Consider the following 15,868-nt stretch of genomic DNA (forward strand, 5'->3'; position numbering starts at 1 on the left):
GATAGGATATACATGGCGGCCAGTATTAATAGTGGAGAAATCATCACCGACCCACGAGAAGCTACTGGAAGATTTCTCACGTACCCACATTGGCCGAGCCCTAGATTTGAACCCATGCTGACAGGGGTGAGACGGCAGTGATTCGTAACGGTTAGCGCTTTAGAAAACTTGGCCACTAGGGGCCCCCTGCTGACAAAGTAGTCAACGTCATTTCTATAATATTTAGGATTTCTGTTATATGCATGCAACCCTGTTCCACATAAATCTGCTTTCATTTTCAAATAATTTCAACGTCACCTGTGAGGCTGAGGTAGAGCAGCGATGTACGCACATGAAAAGGACAAGTTTACTGTTTCTTCTTTTATCCAATTAAGGAAGTTATTCCCCCACCCCCACACCTCGAACACTGGGATAAATGATGAAATAATTTTGGGGGGAAAAAATCAAGTGATTTTTTCAAGGAAAATGCCTGTATAGTTTAGCCAAGGCAAGTAAAGTAGAACTTTTGTTGTACAGAAATCATTATGCTATGGTTGGTTAACGACCTTTAGATTTAAACCTTCAAACGAGCTCAGAAACAGGGCAACTCGCCTGTAAAGACTATTGAAGGCAAATGAAGCTCATCTTATATTATATGGAAACGCATTTTTGCTATGGTTGGTCAGGTCTGCAACCATTTCACGCCTCACGTATGTAGAATTATTTTTCTCTTACAGTACAATCATTTTATCAAGTTATTGTGAGGTTATGTGGAAAGAATTGCACACAAACCAAATAATCAGTGGATGAAATGTCCAACTTCTGTTGTGTCATCTAACTGGACGAGTACAATTTTTGGTTTTAATTATAGGTGTTATTTGAAACTGTTTTTAAACAACATCAAAGCAATGACTTTACCTGTCAAGACATCAATTACAAGTGGGCATGTTTAGTTTTTTATCTTTGGCTTCTAAAAGTTTGGAAATAAAAAAATCAAAGAAACTCAACAAAAATATTTTATTTGGTATATTCAGAATGGCAAGTGATTTCTCTACATTGCTCACTGTGTAAATGTGCTGGTAAAAACACTTATGCAAGTGAATATGAGACAACTGCCATAATGAAAGATAATGGTCATCATTCTCAATGTTATTTTTTACTTGTTTTTAGGAGTATTCATGTCTTTATAAGTTTTTTCATTCTATGATTATATTGCAGATGTTTACAGATTTAGAATAAATGAAGTAAATATTAACCTTGTCATCATCAATACAAAAATGCGATGCATACATTTAGCTATACTGTAATATTGTCCTTACTGGATTTATCCAATATATGCATTATATCCATCTACTTCTTCTGCATTAAATAATTTCTTTTAACAAGCCATATAAAAATGTCCTCAGTATTCTGAGTGTCACAAATCAATCTCATGGACATAATATACGATTAAATCATCAAGCATGACACAATGAACAATTCATTTCTTTGTTATTTTTCCAGTCATGCATTTACAGGCTTACATGCATGCATTCAATCATTAAAAGCTGAAATACAGAGTATATAGGAAATTGACTATCAACTCAGACCATGTCGTGCTTTTCAGAGGGAGAAGTGACTTCAAAATGCCAACTTTACTCTTGCTTTGTTATGGTGATCATATAATCAAAACTTCAGAAAAGAAAATGACTACAGTGTGTGTATTTTAAAAATAGCTTTAAAATTTTTTAGTCATATTGCTACGATGTCTGCAGTATGGCAGTTTATAGTGATGTCTACCACTGGGGCATCATGCCACATAAATGTAACATCACGTCTCACCCAGTCATATTATCCCGACACCAGGCCAACCAGTCCTAACACTAACCTCTGTGTGTGTGTGTGTGTGTGATTTAACGTAGCTTTAACAATTTTTCAGTCATATCGCTACGATGTCTGCAGTGTGACAGCTTATAGTGATGTCAAGCACTGGGACATCATGCCGCCGACATGTAGCATGATGTCCCACCCAGTCACATTATCCCGACACCAGGCCGACCAGCCCTAACACTAACCTCTTAACGCTGAGTGCCTAGCAAGGCACCTGTTAGTACCATTTTTACAAGTCTCTGGTATGATTCACCCATTGTTCGAACCTGCGACCTCCTGTATCTGAGGCAGATGCTCCAACCAATAGGCCATTGGAATGGTCTAAAAAGGACTGCAGAGTGGTAACAAGTTCAACTAATCTGATCCAAGGTCACCTAAGTAATATATATGTATCTTGCACTTTATCAAATTTATCTCATATTTTGACAATATAATCCATTTAACAATACTGGATCAAAGATGTAAACTTAACTGTATACGTTCAATAAAAGGTGTAAAATTCAACCCAAAAATTCAACTTGTTCAATAATTCATCATTAAACAATGAAAACTTCGTAAAAACTCGGTTTTAGAGCAACAATTATCATTGGTTTGTTTTCATTTTTCATGATACGTATCATATCATAGCAGAGTTGCCAATGCTCATTTGCAGCGTTCACATAGTCAAACAAGTCATTAAGTGTCCACATATGGGAGAAAGCCAAACTGGTTTTTGTACACAGGAGACCTTTGTAGGCAAATTCACTTTTCAAATTTTGCTTCTGAATACCATACACACAATACAACTACTGCTATTACTATTTTTATTATTACATTATCAGTTGATTTATTTTGTTGCATGCTTCAACAAAATCATTAAATACATGTATATGTTGTTTTCTCACAAACATACATTCCACGCAATTTACTTTATCCTATTCACTTAAATCCTTCCTACAAATTAAATTTTCACTCATTCTTACAAGAAATCACTCAAGTTCGTTCCTGCATCATGACAAAACACTAATTCACTATTTAACAGCTTACAGATGCATATCATGTATTAGGAAATTAAAAAAGCCATATACGGCTATTGTTAGCAGCAGATGAACCAAAACTGTCTTTACAGACAAGACTTTAAATAATGAATGACCCCTGACTCTAATGGAAAGGGATTCTCTTATTTTCCTCAAGGATGAACATTTTTAATCTAAGACAGGCATAGAGACTGAATTTCATCTATTCACACGCATAGAGACTGAATTATACACAACTGGCACAAAAGGCAACTCGCATTTCTGTTGTGACAACTGCTTTTCTTAACATCTAGTACATGAGCTTCTTTTCCCCTTGGCCCTACTGATTAAAATAATCATGCCTTCAAATTTGACATACTGATACTTGTTACTCTGACAGTGTGAGTGGAGTTCAATTAGTTGTTGTTGTTGTAGGGTTTAACACCATTTTGCAGCACAAGATAGGCAGTGTAATTGGTGGAGGAAGAACCCTGAAAAACCCCGGGAAGAACCACCGACCCACGAGAAGCTACTGGCAGGCTTTCTCATGTACCAACGTTAGTCAAGCCTGAGACTCGAACTCACGCAGACAGAGGTGAGATAGCAGTGATCCATAACGGCGAGCGCTTTAGACCACTCGGCCACTCGGGAGTTCAATTAGTAAAAGTGAAAATTGAAATGTTTACAGATTGATTCACATGATGCACTTTTATCAAAACAATGCCTTCCTCATGCAGCAAAAGTTTAATTTTCATACACTGATAGATCACCGTCTATATATCGATTCAAAACCACCTGGCCGCTTACCACAGAAAGCAGGTGACCATTATATACAAGATTTTTATGTGGGAAATTGGGGGGGGGGTCCAGAATGGCCACTGATACTAGATGACCATTATACATGCTATATAAAGATAACCATCTGGACAGGTTTCATTGTATACAAATTTGAAGACTGAAAAACAAAAAAAGGATCCCTGAATCTGACCAAAACATGCATCGTTTTCATGGCTATTAGGGTATTTAAAACTAGGTCATAATGACCAACTTTCAGCTTTTTGTATGGTTGCTTAATTATAGTAACCTCGTAATATCAATAAAATCTCATGATTAAAAGCAGCCCAGACATGACCATAAAAATGTGTACATGGTCACGTATGCTTGACAAGTACATCACAGTGACCTACATTTAGTGTGGCTGTGTACTACTGTTTACTGTGACCTATATTTTGCCTAGGAAAATATGTTAGTAAAGCATGTATGTCCCTTATGAACAACAGTCAAAATTGCAAAATTTCTTGTATATAACTGCATGAAAATCTGATCAGACCCAATCTAGAGAAAATGCAAATACACCAATCTATTTTTACTGGTCTAACTCAAGAGTTTTTTTCTGCCTGATTGCGCTAACACGCTTTTTATCAAAAAAAGTTAAAATGTGTACCAAAAAAATAGAAAATTGCTGTAATGACCTGAAAATCTGGACAGGTCATCTACATATACATGTAAATATGGATTTTGTGCAATCTTGTTAAGAACCTACATTCAGGACAGATATATGGATGGACAAATGGACCTACTGATGAAAGGACAGACAAGACCATTTGTTTTCTTGTGTCATAAAAGGCTATGCATCCATTGATTACATACTATATAATGTATTCATTGTTGTGAGCTGCAAATTTGAACATATTTTATAGATCTAGTGATCCACAAAATCAACTGCTTTAATTTCTAATGTAAAATCCTTACCAAACAACAGGAAAATTATAAAACGAGGCAAGAAATATTTTAAAGATATATGGATGGACAGATGGACCTACTGACGAAAGGACACACAATACCATCTGTCTTCTAGGGACATAAATAGCTACGCATCCACCGATTATATAATATAAAATGGATTCATAGATTTGGTGATATACAAAATCAACTGCTTTAATATCTAATGTAAAATCCTTATCAAACAAGAAAATTATAAAGGCAAGAAATATTTTAAAGTATGCAGAATGTTTTGGTTAGTGTATTTCTATGTACTGTCTTTGTTCCAAAACGGCATTCACATTCACAAAGGTTAATTTCAGAATGTACTAAAGACCTGGAAATGTAACAATTAGTTTGTAATGAGTAAATTAAGTATCCAAATTTAAGGAAATGTACTTTCTTTTTTGAAACTTATCATGATACAATGTATGCACCTTAGCAATCTGAATTTTTAGATAAAAATAGAATATCACACTATCTGATTTCAATTTGTTGCAATTTGTTCATACCTTCATAAAATTTTGTCAAACTTCACTACTACAAAGATAACCTGTTATACTGCCAGACTGAAAGACAAGTGATATTATTTACACAATTACATTACCACAAATATTACAGATCAGCATCTATAAAGTAACCAAGAATGTATCGATCCCCTAATTTTTGTTTGTTCAAACGAATAAAGTTTGGTTCAGTATGCAAAGACAAAAATGCAAGTCAAACAGGTGTCTTAACTCCATAGAATATTGAAAACCGAACTTAACCAAGGATATTTTCAAATAATCCTTAAATTGAATTTGGTTTTAATTCACAAAATCCCTAAAAAGTTATTCAATGGCCTGAAGAGACAAAATGCAATGTGATAAAAAAATATATGGCCAACACTTTTTCTTCACCCTTTCATACATGTAAAACATTGCCAAGTGACATATTTAAACCCAAACAGCCCAAGCACAATGTGATGTGATGATTTTCATCAAAGCCTAGTTGGTGACCTTGAATTGGTTCACAGGGTCATAATATATACAAAGTCCTAATACAAAACGGTATTCTCATGACTACACCATCGTCTCAAGTGACCGGTTAAAATCACTATGGTCACTTTCACCTGTGGCTGCCTGTGACAAGATCTACTTATTTCAAATTAATATGCATAAACCTGCTTAACCAATCACCAATTCCAGATAATATCTACTAAAAAGGTTGACCCACTGATTTTTCCTTCCAAACAGTCACTTATCAATTAATCAAGAACTCACTTTCTTTGATGTACATAAGGTTATTTCATCAAGTTCTTAATGATTTTTTAAAGTGCATATTCATGAAAAACAAGAAAACCAATCAAAAGAAGCTGCAAGTGAAAAGTGTGCAACGTGGAATTTTGACAATGGTTTGAAATGGATTAGGCTACACTGTAAACAATGGTTTAATAAATATGTTCCATTTTAAATTTAGTAATTACCATGTGCTCTTATTTCAGAAATGCTTTATTAAAAATTGAATTTTCAACAACTGTATACTATGACATGATGACTTGTTTGGTTTATTACCCTATTCATGCTAAGATAGGCTTACATTATGAGCACTTAAACTACATTAATGTATGATTCTTGTGAAATATGGACCCAGAAATTCTCTTAATTATTTTAAGATTGAACTAAAATAAGAAAAATTATAATTCTAAAATGTGGATTTTGCCATTATCCTATTAATTTAAATGAAAATCCATAATATGGACACTGAATCATAAATTCATAATGTGAGAATCATGCCCACTAGATAATATGGATCAATGCTTCAAGTAACTTCCTGCACTTTATTTGGTTGCATAATGTCAAAGAAATGGGATTGCCTTTTCCTAGGACACAATAAGGCAGCCAATATAAGTTGTTCTGGGCAGGCACAGAACCTATGAACCTTGATTTACAAGTCCAATGCTCCACAAACCAAGTTATCCTGGCTCTCTCCACCAGATTATGTACTTACTGGAATTAAATGCTTCCATATGATGGTATGAATTTTTTTTAACTTATTACTACACCTAATTTTGCTACATTACCATTTTGAAGTTTCTTGTGATCATAGTTTGATATGTTACATATGCCTAATATGCAAATTTAATAGTAATTATTTACAAAAAAAAAGCCAGACTTACTTCATGGTTTGTTTATATCTCCATACAACACAATTCTGGTCAAGCAATCAATTCATCTGAATTTACTACTTGCTATCAACCACAAATTTAATGACCTCACAAAATGTGATCCTTCTATGGAAACAGTAAAAGCACTTTCCCATTTTACAAAATTAAGTACCAACAGAAACATAGGACTTCAGAAAACCATATATATTTACATCCATGAATATAAAGAAAATAACACTATTATAAATGTTTGAACACCATTTATCTTTGAGAAATCTTTTGCAGGATAAACAACTGATACATACAGAAAGATGAATACAGATGTGACTTGACAATGATTCACATATATGTACATAGGAATTACAAATTTTACATATCTTACTCACAGATAACCTGAAAATCTTGTGCACTGCATCTTTTCACTTGTGAAAACAGCATTTGTCAGACCAACCAATTATTCTACAAATTCCTTAAAAAGCAATACAATGGCAACATTTCATAATTATCTGCAATAAGTTTATATACATGTATATCTGCATCTATGGTTTGTATAAATATTAAACATGAGATGCATTAAGCAAGTATTTCCATTTCAATACAAACTAGGTCATGATTTTCTTATTGGAAGAAAAGACGTGAATACAATCTATTTGCTTCCCTCTGATAGACCAAGAAAAATACAAAAAATTTAAGAAAACTATATGACAAGTCTAAAACTTGCAAGATATATAGAGGCACAAGTTAAATTATAAATCAGCTCAGACTAACACAGGTTTTGTAATGGAATGATGACAATAATGCAGTATATTTGCTTAATTCCCTTTGACAAGCCTTTGAGTTTAAAAAAATCATAAAATTATATGTCCAAGCTGAATCGAAACTGGAAATTCTGGAATTTTTATAATTTCATAAATTTATGCAGTTATCATTTGGCAATGCACCCATGTCAACTACATATCTTACCAATTCAACAGTTTACTGTATACATCAACAGTTAAAATTGTGAGTGAATGTGGTTTATAAAAGAATTTTCAACACTTCATAAATATTTTATGCTTTTTACCATTTTCTTAATAGTATACACCTTTTACAAACTTGTAAAATGTTTAGATTTTTTCTTTTAATGGATGGTGTATCAAAACCACTTTGTATATTAAAATGAACTTAACTTGTAATCAAAACTATGTAGCCATTATTGGGGAGTTAAATCCCAATACAAATATACTTATGACAGTGATTATCTTCTCCCAATACCTGAAACAGTATATCACTGTACCATCTTGGAATAAGTTGATAAACTAACTGACCAGTCACCACTACAATTATTATGAACATTATCAAAGACTGAAATTGGAAAATCACAATGACCTGATGAAAAATTAAACAGATTGAGTTTAACTGTTTGGGAATTCCCTGTCATGTATGTATGAATAACAAAATATTTTAAAAGGGCCAAAAATTTCAAGGGTCTAAAAATTCTGTAAAGATCAGGAGTTGATGTATAAAAAAGATTGTTAGCTGCTCAAAATACTGCCTGGCTATTAAAATTCTGAAGGAAAATAAATCATGTGGTCTGTCAAGGACAAGCAAGTAGACCACCTGTTTCAATGATATTATTATTCATGTTTTGAGAATTGAACATTATATAAGTTCATGGAACAAGCACACCCAGTACAGTGACCTACTTTGAGGTAATGTTGTACTAAGACTGATTCACACACAAAGATGTAGGTCCTGACAGCTAGCAAATGACCTACAACAATCTTACACAGAAGTTACCAAGGCACCAAAATGTGTCACAGTGACCTAATTTTGGCATGCTGGTGTTGCATCAATGCATAAAGTTGCAGGACTTGGCTACCAACAATTGCCCAATAAGGTGACCCACGCAAACATAACCAAAGTTGCTGAGGCATGGAATACAGGTTACAATGACAATCTTTTCAAGGACAGGTAACAACAACTACTATCCATCCTGCAATTTTTGACAAGCTACATCCAAAAGTGAACAAGACTCTGACAAACAAAACCTAATCAAGTGTGATGGACAGTAGAAACGAACAATAAAACCTCCTTACACACTTGTCGTGGGACATAAAAAAGGCAACAAAAACTTTTCATCTGATGCAAGATATCTGCATAATAATTCACTAAAACTATTAAGAACCCCGTCTTAAATTATCCAACACTAAGGAATAAACAAGCCTATACTGTCCACAAAGCATTCTAAAAATATTCTCAGCATCTTTTCTGGTAATGAAAAGAGCAATTTCCAGTCAGAAATACTTCTTTGGACCCTAATAGATGCTATCTAATACACATCTACTACAGGGGTCAGCAACCGATTTTGCATAGTGTGCCACTTTTTTTCTGGATTAATTACAAAATGAACAAGCCTGTGACACCAGTAAGAGATTAAACTGTTAAAATCGAGATTTTTGGCTGCCCTTTGCATGCCAAACAAAACCTCTTGACATGCCACCTTGCAGCATGCATGCCATAGGTTGCAGAACCATCATCTACTATATCTCACGAAGAATAATTTACTAAGATTGTAAAAATAAAATTCAATGACAGATTGCCAAATGAACTCGATTAAGTGAGATTAAAACCTGATTATGTATCAGGAATTTAAAAAAAAATCTATGTAATAAAAATTTAATAATATGTCACTGTTCATTAGCATTGTGTTTGGTTAGCTCAGGTATCCATTTCTGTCTCTACTACGAGACCGTCTTCGCTCTTTGTGCTTTTTCTTTTCTCGTGATTGTGATCTGGATCTGTGTTTACTAGAACGATGTTTATCAGAATGTGACCTCTCTTTAAATCTCTCAATAGACCTGTTCCTGTCTTTTGACTTTGACCTTTTTCTATCCTTGTCTCTGCCTTCTTTTTCTCTCCTTTGCCGTTCTTTTTCCCTCTCTAACTCCCTAGCAAAGTCCATATCTGACATTGGGCGATTAGATGCTGAACCCCTGTATGGGGACCTGTGCTTTGGAGAAGATCTACGTGGTGAACGGGATCTGTTAGGGGATCTTCTATATGGTGAACGCTGTGGTGGTGATGTCCTCCTTACAGGTGAGCGAGATCTTCGACGAGGCGAACGGGACCTTCTAAGAGGGGTTACTCTTCGAGGCATGGGTGGTGACCTTGGTCGTGGTCTTGGTTGGCTGTCAACTGGTGACCTATGATAAGAATGTCAAAATAAGAACTTATAATTAATCAATAGCAAAACAAACCCTGACATTTCCAACTGTAACACTGTATTATAATTAGTCAAACATACTTCTTGTAGGCATATCAGACAATGAAATGACCTACTAAAATGAATCCCTGGTTACTGGTTTTATTTTCTTCAACTATAAGGTGTAAGAAACATGAAAGAAGTGGCTTTTTATGACAAGAGATTGCTTAACTATAGGAAGCTTCAAAACAGATTTAACTCAACAGTGATTCGGATTTTTAACGTAGCTTTAACAATTTAGCATGATGTCCCACCCAGTCACATTATCCTGACACCAGGCCGACCAGTCCTAACACTAACCTCTTAATGCTGAGCGCCAAGCGAGGCAGCTGTTAGTACCATTTTGTAAGTCTTTGGTATGACTCTGTCGGGGATTGTGCCCACGACCTCCCGCATCCAAGGTGGACACTAACCACCTGGCCACCAGAGGGGTAACTCAACAGTTATTCATCTTTTATATCCAGGAATCTAAATACAAAGATAAAAAGCACTTAGAACTTCGCTTTTGTAGGTCATAGGTCAATATGACGAAAGCACTAACAAACACAAAAGGAACAAGAAAAAGAAGCCACAATTACTTTATCTTTCCATGAGCATGCCTTTCTGCTTCTCCAAAATTCAAATCCTCATCGGGTATATGCTTGGGTTCTCGCCTCTCACAAGGCTCTGGGGCTTTCATCAATACTGCTGCTGGTTTCAAAGTTCTCAATTTCAGATCAATATCCTTTTGAACTGGGACAGGAATACGAGGAAAGAGAGTTGAGTACCATTCCAACTTGGTCATCCATTGTCTAATCATCTCTCCAATAATCATTACATGGCCACCTCCAGCTTTGACATCTATCTCCTGAAACGAGAGAAGATTCACATTGTGAGATTTCGGTTTCATGACTAAAATAACCCTGGGTCTTGCTCTAGCCCCCTTTGTGGACTGAAAAAACAATCCTAATAAACTATCATCATATCTGACACAGTAATTAATACATTTCAACAGTTTCTGTACCTCTAAAAATTTCCTCATTTTGAAACAAAATAGTTTTCTTTTTGCTTTGAAAAAATGTATGGAAAGAAAGGATTTCCAGAATAAATACAATTGCTCACAAATATACCAGAACCATGTCAGTTTCTAGTTCCCCCACCCCCTCGACCCACCTGTGTTCAACAAATGAAGTTTGATACACAAGTGATATGTTGCTGGATATTAGTTTGGATTTAAATATTTCAAAAATAAGAAACAATGCTCCATCAGTTAAAGTAGAGACTATCTGAACTCACTTTCGACCTTTTAGATCATGATCCAATTTTGAGTTATTTCTCCATTTAGAAGTTAAAATCATCTTCAATACAAAAAACTTGAAAATATTGATACACTTGTCTGAGCCTGACAGTAATTATAATAATACCATCTCACAACAATTCTGAATATTGCAAGCAGTTTGCTAGTTATAATCAAATGATGTGTAGTACCATCTCACAACAATCAGGAATATCACAAGCAGTTCACTGGTTATAATCAATCCATGTGTAGTACCATCTCACAACAATCCTGAAGTTTTGGCCACTAAAATGTTTTCGTTAACTTTTGGCTTTAAGCCACCTTTTCAAAATAGAACATTTTTCAAAGCAAAATTAATTTTTCCACGAAAATAGGTTGGGTTTTCATTTTGTATAATTGGTCTTTTTTCAATCTGATATGCAGAGATCAATATGATCAAAAACAAGGTAAAATACAAAAGACCGGAATTAATAAAATATTGAAATAACACCTTGACTGTCTCTTTTCTATCATTATTGTAAAGTTCTACTAGAGAAAATAAGAAACATACTGCAAAGATTTTTTTCTGCTGCATGTACACATTTAAATATCTGCCAATTATGCAAACAAATAAAAAAATTCAAACAAACCCAACATAGGTTTCTGGAATCAACTATCACTGTCTGGATATAGCAATCACTTTAAACCCAGACCTGAATTTCACCAACAGAACTTATTCTTGACTTGAATATAAGCTAAGAATCCAGCAATCTGATTAGCTCAAATTTAAGTCCGACTTTAAATTGACCAATGAAATGTTACAACTCTAGACTTAAGACTTATGCTGGTGAAATGAAACCCAGGCTGACTTTAAAATAATAATGAAGCTTTTCCCTGTATAGTAAATATTTACACATTTTGAAGAGCTCTTGAATCAATAATACTTTCTTAATCCAAATCTAGGACAAGCTGGTTGGTTGGTTTTAATGGCACTTTTAGCAAATTTATAGACTGCATCATGCTAAGGATATCGGAGTTAAGTACCTTCCCCAAAAATACACCAAGACAACTGACTGGGGCTGACCTGGGAAATTGTTGTTGTTGTTGGGTTTAACGCCATGTTTCAGCACATGATAGGCTATACATGGCAGCCAGTATTAATGGTGGAGGAAGAACCCTGGAAAGCCCCGGAAAGAACCACCAACCCACGAGAAGCTACTGGCAAGCTTTCTCACATACCCACATTGACTGAATCCGAGACTCGAACCCACGCAGACAGAGGTGAGATGGCAGTGATCTGTAACGGATAGCACTTTAGACCACTCTGCCACTCATGGCCCCCCGACCTAGGAAATATGAAACCCATGACCCTTGGATTACAAGTCGAATATGTTACCAACTATGCCATTGCAGTCTGTAATTTATTCTCTTGTAACACTAAATTTTGATTACTAACATATATCAAATAGGGGCTATTCAATTGAGATGAAATGCTAGTGAGTCTTTCTTTTTTAACTACTTTAATGGTGCAGGAGTTGCAAGAGGTAGCTATCAATTCCATCCCAAGCCAAATTGAACTGTAATTGCCTTAATTAACCCCTAACTTAAATATTTTAACCCCTAATTAGACTATAATAACCCCTAATTAAAGTATATTAGTTCTAATTTGACTAAAGAAGAATTTCATTCATAATGTACATAATTTGCTTATTATTTTCTTCTGATAATAAAGTCTAATGGAAAGATCTAGGGACAAGAGTGTATACTCTAAAAGAGGTCTGATTAATACAAAAATGTCTATCACAAAGCACATTAATATTGCACTGCCTGCTAAATTTATTGCCTAATATCCCCGATTTTTTTCATAGTTAAGTACAAATGCTAAGATCAGTTTTTTTAATCCATACACCAATTATGAGCATAATTACTCCATTTGTACATGTTTAGAGGAAGACCCCTTTAGTCTTCCCCTGAGACCTAGCTCAATGCAAATTATAACCTCAAAATGAGGTCCAGTGAGGACACTGAGGAAGACGGTTGAGGTTGAGTAGGAGGCCTGTTTCTTCACATCCACACTGTTGAAGCCTAGAGCAACACCCTGCCTGTTGGCTTGTCTAACGCCTGCAGACACAAAACAGCAAGGATAAGAGCACAAATTTATGGCCTGAAAATTATACTATTGGTTGATTTTAAACAAAACTTGTAATTACAATTAAAAATATATCTGACTTTCTTAAAATTATGAATGTTCATCACTCAGTGAATATTATTAAACCATTTAAAAATATAATCTCTTTATCCAATAGTATAACAATATTTTGAAGCCTTTACTGATAAGAAAAAAGAAAAATTCTTGATATACTCACCACTATTACTTTGAACAGCAGCACTTTTTTGTCAGATGGGCAATGGTATGTGTGTATAAAATGAAGATCTTTCTCACCCTCTCTTCTTTATCAATAACTTTAAATATCCATCTATATATAACTATCTTGTTTTCATTTACGTGTTTCTTTATGTCTACTTTCCAGCGCTTTAGTTTCTTTTTTCTTATCCTTCTATGTACCAACCTGTCTCTCTTACAAGACATCATCACTCTCCTTGCTGGCTCTCTTACAAAACATCACTCTCCTTGCTGGCTCTCTTCCAAGACATTATCACTCTACTTGCTGGTTCTCTTACAAGACATCATCACTCTCCTGTATGGCTCTCTTCCATGACAGTATCACTCTCCTTGCTGGCTCTCTTCCAAGACATCACTCTCTTTGCTGGCTCTCTTACAAGACATCATCACTCTCTTTGCTGGCTCTCTTCAAATACATCATCACTCTCCTTGCTGGCTCTCTTACAAGACATCATCACTCTCCTTGCTGGCTCTCTTACAAGACATCACTCTCCTTGCTGGCTCTCTTACAAGACATTATCACTCTCCTTGCTGGCTCTCTTCCAAGGCATTATCACTCTCCTTGCTGGCTCTCTTACAAGACATCACTCTCCTTGCTGGCTCTCTTACAAGACATTAATTATCACTCTCCTTGCTGGCTCTCTTTCAAGACATCATCACTCTCCTTGCTGGCTCTCTTACTAGACATCACTCTCCTTGCTGGCTCTCTTACAAGAAATCATCACTCTCCTTGCTGGCTCTCTTACAAGACATCACTCTCCTTGCTGGCTCTCTTACAAGACATCACTCTCCTTGCTGGCTCTCTTCCAAGGCATTATCACTCTCCTTGCTGGCTCTCTTACAAGCATCCCTCTCCTTGCTGGCTCTCTTACAAGACATCCCTCTCCTTGATGGCTCTCTTACAAGACATCATCACTCTCCTTGCTGGCTCTCTTACAAGACATTATCACTCTCCTTGCTGGCTCTCTTACAAGACATCCTCTCCTTACTGGCTCTCTTACAAGACATTATCACTCTCCTTACTGGCTCTCTTCCATGACATTATCAGTCTCCTTAATGGCTCTCTTACAAGACATCACTCTCCTTAATGGCCCTCTTACAAGACATCATCACTCTCCTTGCTGGCTCTCTTACAAGACACCACTCTCCTTGCTGGCTCTCTTACTAGACATCATCACTCTCCTTGCTGGCTCTGTTACAAGACATTATCACTCTCCTTGATGGCTCTCTTACAAGACATCATCACTCTCCTTTATTGATGTACAAATGGCACCATTTTCATTTAGAATCAATCAGGTATCATAAGAAGTCTATTAATGTTGATCCAGCTATCCATTTGGTGGGAGATAACATTTTCAAGACACGTCACCATGGTGGCCATATTTAACATCAGTTTGCATAATTTTCATTGTGGGCAAACAAGACAGCTATATTGTACCTTAGAGCAGTACCCTTTTCATTTAGGACCAACTAAATATTAATTATTGAAGTCTTTTAGTGGAAATTCCACATCGATATGGCTATCCATTCAGGAAGAGTAGTAATAATAAGATTTTCATGATGGCCACTCAGCCATATTTGACAGATTAGCAGTATCGTTCATTTATGACCAAGACATCATAAAAAGTCTTCTGGTGAGAACCCTAAGTTAATATGAGTTCCCATTTAGGAGTAGCAACAACTATATATTCATGATGGCTGCCATGTTGGCCATACTCGATGTCAGATCAGTACCCTTTTCATTGAGGACCAACTAGACATTGTAAGAACTATTCTGGTGAAAACTCAAGGTCAATACCACTTTGCAATCAGGATGAGTTGCAATTTTTAAGGTAGCTTTTGTGGATACAATCATCCATTCATTTACAACACACTACACATAAAAATCTTCTGGTGGAAACTCCATTAGCAGTATGTTTTTCTATTCTGAAGGAGAGGCGATAACATAATTTTCAAGACCAACTAGACCTCATGAGACGTTTTCTAGCTAATATATTGGTTGATATGACCATCCCTTCTTGGAGAAGAATAATGACATTTTCAAGATGGCCACTGTTGTGGTCATACTGGATTTACAGGTGGAACCATTTTCATTTAGGACCAACCAGATCATGAGAAAAGTATGTGTGTGTGTGTGTGTGTGCAAAGTTTCAAGTCAACCCCACAAGTATTTTTAGGTGTAGATATAATAAACTTGTATTAATGGATGGCCACA

The 15,868-nt window shown here is 35.6% G+C and overlaps 1 protein-coding gene across 1 annotated transcript in view; it reads right to left on the reverse strand.

The window, feature by feature from the left end:
* Positions 1-982: 982 nt before the first annotated feature.
* The window catches only part of LOC149779070 (uncharacterized), a 30,651-nt gene continuing 15,765 nt past the window's right edge, over positions 983-15,868 (reverse strand). The window contains exons 6-7 of the mRNA XM_089939625.1: positions 10,573-10,841; positions 983-9,935 (exon numbers count right to left, since the gene is read on the reverse strand). Coding sequence (XP_089795751.1) covers positions 9,446-9,935; positions 10,573-10,841 — 759 coding nt within the window. The 3' untranslated portion in view covers positions 983-9,445. The remainder of the gene's footprint in view (positions 9,936-10,572; positions 10,842-15,868) is intronic.

This window comes from Sinohyriopsis cumingii, chromosome 17 (assembly GCF_028554795.1).
Source record: "Sinohyriopsis cumingii isolate HCF-2022 chromosome 17, ASM2855479v2, whole genome shotgun sequence".
NCBI classification, from domain to species: Eukaryota; Metazoa; Mollusca; class Bivalvia; order Unionida; family Unionidae; genus Sinohyriopsis; species Sinohyriopsis cumingii.